This window comes from Oratosquilla oratoria, chromosome 10 (genome assembly GCF_046742065.1).
Source record: "Oratosquilla oratoria isolate Oo_2021 chromosome 10, ASM4674206v1, whole genome shotgun sequence".
In the NCBI taxonomy this organism is placed as follows: domain Eukaryota; kingdom Metazoa; phylum Arthropoda; class Malacostraca; order Stomatopoda; family Squillidae; genus Oratosquilla; species Oratosquilla oratoria.
Window position 1 is genome coordinate 21,992,262 of NC_134786.1, and position 6,664 is coordinate 21,998,925.

Below are 6,664 nucleotides of genomic sequence, written 5' to 3' on the forward strand. Positions count from 1 at the left end.
TCTCTCTCTTTCTAATTATGGCCATAAATTAATGTTTGCGACAAGGTTGTATAATAGTTCTCAAACGTTACATCTCTAACAGATCCGGAAAAGTCGGATCAGCCTTCTGACAACGACCTAAGATTAGTTGTCATCTTTGAATCGTTTATCAAGCTATCTGTCAGTCTAGGTTTCCATTTTGCATACATACAAAGAGTTTGCATCAACCAGTGTATGTATATTGATAATATTCATGCCTGGTTTACTGGACAGGAAAGAAATCAGACACGTTTCCTCTACTCCTTATGGTATCCTCTGTACCAGAGCAAAAGCCACACACCAGGTAAATAATACTCACAGAAATCCCATGGATCCGCAAAGTACTCCGCAATGCATGAAATCAAAAGCACTCTCGAGATCATCGTATTGACAATCAACCCCTACTGAAAGTCACGTCGGCGCTCCACAGAAACACAATGCAGTAGAATCCGATGAGTCTTTGATTTATCTGGCTTAAATCCAGATTGCTCAGGCCCCGGAAACTATAACAGATGGAAACAAGCACGTGTCGGTAAGCATCTTGACTGACAAATTGAACAATGTAATACCGCGGTAATGGGAGTAAGCATCACAATTTATCCCGGTAGATGGCTCCACTGTACCATCAGTCGTAGTAAACGTACAATGGCGTCCTACGAAAATTGGACAGTTCAGCGTTTAAAAGTTGAATTGGTAACAAGAGGAGCGCTTGACTCAGGGAGGAAAGAGAATTTGATAGAAAGGTAAGATATCGTACTCACTTTCAACACGATTTCAAGTAACAATAGTCCTTTTGTTATTGTGTAAATATTCATTTTATTGGTCGGAATGTTCACCTTAACGTCTAACGAAGCAAACAAATCTTGTACTCTAATACCCCGGTCTGCCATAATACTGTCCCCAGATTCAAATATATGTCCTTGTATTAAACAAGATCTTTCGATTATCTGTCTGTCAGATGCGCTGCCACCGTAGCTATCACTCACATAAGAAATTAGTCCACCTGGAGTGCAGCCGATCATTGTCTTCAAAGTCGAAAAAGTTGCACTTTGTGCATTAACATTACTGGGTTTTTCAATCGGCATCTCTGTTGCATCCAAAATTACCCGTGTTGATGGAAATTGTTTTTTGAAGTTCACTGGCATTAAGTATTTCTTGGAGTTGGAAGAACATAAAATCAATCCACATTTAAAACTTTTGATGCATAAGTTTGACTGATTCTGAACCAAATAGATCATTCAAAATCATCTTTGGCCTGTCTCAACTTGATTATAGTAAAAACAACTGATCTTCCGCTAATAATAAATCATAGCCTATTCCATCAAGATTATTGACAGCTGGGCCAAGCACAGAGAATATTAAGAAAAAATGTGCAAAGTCATTAAATCCTGTATAATAGTGAATGGCCTTATTGTCATTTTTAAACCGGATGATAGAGAATTTAGCGTTCATAGAATTTAGTATCTCACACTGGAACAGAGTAATGCTGCGGCATTTTAAAGTTAGTTTTATCACGTTTGGAAACAAGACTGTAAAACAGGAAGTGAACTTCACGACTCATCACACAGTGCTGCCATCTGGTGAGGTAACGCGTGCTGACTCCCATTGTTGCAGTCTTGCCCGTCCCCTTTCTTACTCCAGACATTAGTACCGTTTTTTCAGCAATAGGAAACCAATGTGATTCCTTACACCCTTTTTGTCTTGAATGTAACAACAGATATTCTTTCAGATTTCTTTTATATTTACCAGTTTCGTTTAGAGCTGCCTTTTTTTTTCTTTTTTCTTCTTTTTTTATCAAATCCTTCCACATTGCTCAGGCCCCGGAAACTATAACAGATGGAAACAAGTAAGTGTCAGTAAGCATCTTGACTGACAAATTGAACAATTTAATACCGCGGTAATTGTTGCAGTCTTGCCAGTCCCCTTTCTTACTCTAGACATTGGTACCGTTTTTAAGCAATAGAAGACCAATGTGATTCCTTATACCCTTTTTATCTTAAATGTAACAGCAGAATTCTTTCAGATTTCGTTTAAAACTGTTGTTTGTTTGTTTGTTTTTTATCAAATCCTTCAGAATTATCACATAACAATGTTAATCATTAGTGGATAAGAATGTATGATTTTTTAAGCCTCTTTTTTATATCTTTCTCTCTCTTTTGTATTTATTTTCTTATCAAAATATTTTGGACAAAACTGATTAGGGCCATCTTTCCTTACATGGAATCTAAGAAACAAATGTTTCAGTGGTGATATTTTGATTTGTTTCACACAATCTATCCACATTTTTTCTCTCGATTAAATCCGATGTCCCTCGTTCGGCTATCGTGGTATTACAGATGAAGATGATCTTTTACCATTAACTAGAGTTGAGTACATTTTTTCATAGTTGCATCCAGTAGGAGTCAAGAAGTTCAAAACACTTGTATAGGTGCTTATACCTAAGACAAGTTGTAGCATAGAAACAACATGAAACCAATTTTAAGCAATGGGTGTTTATTAACTCAGTTGGACCACATGAAGCGAGCTTTAAATTGGTCATGTTTTCAGGAGCCCACTAATCTTCCAACTGAGCTATTGCGTATCGTTAGTGAGGTGACTGTGGTCTAAATCATTATTCGAATGACAAAGGCATCACAAGCAGGAATGCTTATTTGTAGGAGTAACACGACTGTCACTGAAGATATTTACTTACACTTATCAAGCACAAATTCTCCTATTAGATAAACTTTTTTCACAGTGACTAACATAGAAGGTACCTTTTTCCTGTAGGTTCATGGATATTAGTGTGTATATCATCGCTACGACAATAGAAATAAAAAGTATATACTTCTGTACTGTGCAATGATTTATTACGCATTATTGCGACCATGAATACAAAAATAAATACATATCTGATGGGGATTTGCTTGCATTGAGTGGTTGAATCTACACTGCATAAGCAGAACAATATTTCGAATAAAAGACATGAATTGATTCTGAAGTGACTTTGTACTTCATTTTCAATTAAGGAGGCGGGTAAGCAGCACAAAAATAAACATATCTCAAAACATTCTAATACAAAGCAATTAAAGAAACCCTAAACTAATTCTGAAATTGTATGTACAGTTCATATTAGATTTAAGGAGTTGAGTAAGCAGTATAAAAATAAACGTTTCTCCGGGGAAGGACGACTATAGTGGGGAGGTGCTGTTCTTGCTGAGCTTCGATGGCTTCCTTACACTGGAACTCCATAGAGGCTGGAGGGCGCGGAAGAAGCCCCGTTATATCCGTTGCCGTTGCCATTGGTGATGCCATTACCATTACCATTTGTGTATCCGTTGCCGTTGCCATTGGTGACGCCATTACCATTTGTGTATCCGTTGCCGTTGCCATTGGTGATGCCATTACCATTTGTGTATCCGTTGCCGTTGCCATTGGTGATGCCATTACCATTTGTGTATCCGTTGCCATTGACGATGCCGTTTGTTCTGTACCGATTACCGTTGCCATTAGTGATGCCATTACCATTTGTGTATCCGTTGCCGTTGCCGTTGCCGTTACCATTGGTGATGCCATTACCATTTGTGTATCCGTTGCCGTTGCCGTTACCATTGGTGATGCCATTACCATTTGTGTATCCGTTGCCGTTGCCATTGGTAATGCCATTGCCGTTTGTATACCCGTTGCCATTCACGATGCCGTTACCGTTTGATGCATATCCATTGCCGTTACCGTTGGTGATGCCATTTGAGGCATACCCATTACCATTGCCGTTACTATACCCATTTCCATTCCCATTACCGTTTCGGCTATAGCCATTGCCGTTTCTATATCCATTGCCATTACCATTGGTGATACCGTTGCCGTTTCCATTCACACCGTTGGTAAGGCCGTTTCCGTTAGCAATGCCATTCCCATTTCCATTGCTGTATCCGTTACCGTTTCCATTACTGTATCTTCTGTAGCCATTGCCGTTTCCATTAACTAATCCATTGCCATTTCCATTTCGTCCATATCCGTTACCGTTACTATTGGAGTATCCGTTTCCATTACCGTTGCCATTAGAGTATCCGTTTCCATTACCGCTCCCATTAAGACCGTTTCCATTACCGTTCCCATTACGGTACCCATTTCCATTACCGTTGCCGTTTATGCCATTGCCGTTACCACTGCGGTACCCGTTTCCATTGCCGTTACCGTTGGAGTATCCGCTTCCATTACCGTTGCCGTTAAGAAGACCATTTCCATTACCGTTGCCATTCCGCCTGTAGCCATTGCCGTTCGGTTTGTATCCGTTTCTGATTCCATTAAGCACACCGTTGCCATTTATCTGTCCATTGCCGTTGCCATTGCCATTGAGACCAGGAGGACCATAGACGGCGGAAAGAGCACCGTTCACGCCAGAAGTATCCAGGTCCTCGCCGAAGAACTGGTTGACGGAGTATAAGTCGACGGCCTGTGAGCAGTCCACGTTGAACCACCAGTCACACACGAGATACTGCTGGTTGAAGAGGGTGCCGTTGGGACACAGGAACGAGTCCTTCTGGTAGCCGTTGGGACGCGTCTGACAGATGTGGAAGACCTGGCAGCCGGCATCGAGGGTGGTGTCGGCAAAGTAGCCGTAGGAGAAGCCAGTGCTCTCGCAGGCGAAGCCCGTCTCAACGACCTCCGAGAGAACCGGGAAGTCCACGCCGGCCACGCCTCCTCCAGGAATATTCTCGCCCAGCTCGAAGAGAGCCAGTTCAGCGTCGGAGGGACCGTAGCTGTAGCCTCCGTTGCCATTGAGGCCTGTAAGAGGCCCCCATAACCGTTCAAGCCCCCATTACCATTCAAGACACCGTTGCCGTTGAGGACACCGAAGCCATTGGTGCCTCCGTTTCCGTTACGGCCTCCGTTACCGTTCAGGGCTCCATTGCCATTCAGACCTCCATTACCGTTGATCCCTCCGTACCCATTGGTGCCGCCATTACCATTCAGGCCCCCATTGCCATTGAGGACCCCGTTGAGTCCGCCATTGGCAAACGGGGCACCATACGTTGTCGAAGGAGCGCTGTAGCCATTGGACTGTGCCGTTACGGCTCCCACCAGAAGCACTGAAAACAGAAGACAACTATTACTTTGCAGTCTCTGCACATTGCTGATCTGGTCACCTCTAGAAAAAAAGATTGAGACTCACAGCTAAGAACAGCAGCTCTCCTTATGCTGCGCCAACCCATAGCGGAGAAAGCAGAGGTCGAAATCGAAGCGAGTCGAGTTGTGAGAGATGAAAACCAACACAAGCATATATACTGAGGGTATCTCACTCTTCCTCCCCCTCCTCCTCCTCCTCCTCCTCCTCCTCTTGCACCTTCTCGTCTTCCTCCACCTCCTCCTCCTCCACCTCCTCCTCCTCCTGCTCCTCCTTTTCTTCCTTCTCTTTCCCCTCCTTCTGCCTGGTCTCGTATATATTTTTTTTCTCTCTTTCACACCACCCACACTCCGGCATGGTCAACATTTTCCTGACTCAGGCAAGCCGTAAACTCCACAAACCGTGAGAATTTCATGTGTTCGAAAGAGAAGGGACAGACTATTAAACAAGACCTCCATTGACTAATACGATTTCATCACTTTTGTCAGCAATGAATAGAATCCACTGTATTTCATCGCATTTATTTAATGCATTTGTGCTTATTTGGAAATGAAGATGTATTTCAATAACACTTATTTTTGTGTTTCCAGATACAATGTGCTACAATGAAAAAACAAGACAATTCATGCCGAAATGGGCTTTTCGGTCAGTAACTATGTCGGCTGCAGAGGAATTATTAACAAATAAGCAAACACCCAAGCAGGTACAAGAAACAAGCAAACAAAATTACCAATTGGCAGACATCATAGTGTAGTGATTACATTGCGCGGTTGGCAACACTGTTTCCGCCAATTTCTGTGATATTTCTACGCCCTGACAACTGGAGACCATAATATCTTGTCAAATTGGTATTCACTGGTGGTATCACTTTCTTGTAGATTCTTAAACATCTGCATTTTTTTTTTTTTTTTAACTCCAAGCCGCTAGGAAAATATGATTAATTGATATTTGGTAGTTTTCATACTATTAATGATTTTTTTCTTTCTTTCTTTCTTCCTCCTCACTCTATTTTTTTTTCTAACCTGACAATGGATTTAATTTCGTTTTTCCTTGAATTCTTAGAATGTCTCCAGTTGGTTTGAGACCACCTCGATTCGCATGTCTCCAGTTGGTTTGAGACCACCTTGATTCACATAATTTAAGTCAGGTAATGGATCAAGATAAAGTACACGATATAGGCGACACCAATGCTAAAGTGGGGAAGAAGATGGGAGATGAGTCGTGCATTGGCAAGTTTGGAGTAGGTGAAAGAAATGACAGAGGCGAGATGTTAGTCAATTTTGCAGAGAACTACAACATGAGGATAATGAACACTTCTTCCAAAAGCGTGTAGGTCGTAAATGGACCTGGAGAAGTGCTGTTGGAACAACAAATAACGAAGTATACTTCATATTAGGTAGTGACCATAGAATGGGTTACACAGCTAAATTCAATTTCAGAACCGAGAGAAATAAACTACTTTTAAGAAAAAAAAATCAGCCTTGTGAAGGTTAAGGCTAATAATTAAATAAGAAATTTTAGTTAGAAGTTGAAAATATA

The 6,664-nt window shown here is 41.6% G+C and overlaps 1 protein-coding gene and 1 pseudogene across 1 annotated transcript in view; both read right to left on the minus strand.

Annotated features, from left to right (window-relative positions):
- LOC143028799 (uncharacterized) overlaps positions 1–1,103 on the minus strand; it is a 7,950-nt gene extending 6,847 nt beyond the window's left edge. The window contains exon 1 of the mRNA XM_076191167.1: positions 868–1,103. Within this exon, the coding sequence (XP_076047282.1) occupies positions 868–1,103 (236 nt within the window). The remainder of the gene's footprint in view (positions 1–867) is intronic.
- A 2,129-nt stretch (positions 1,104–3,232) lies between these two features.
- Positions 3,233–5,482, minus strand: LOC143028800 (uncharacterized; annotated as a pseudogene).
- Between the last annotated feature and the right edge of the window lie 1,182 nt (positions 5,483–6,664).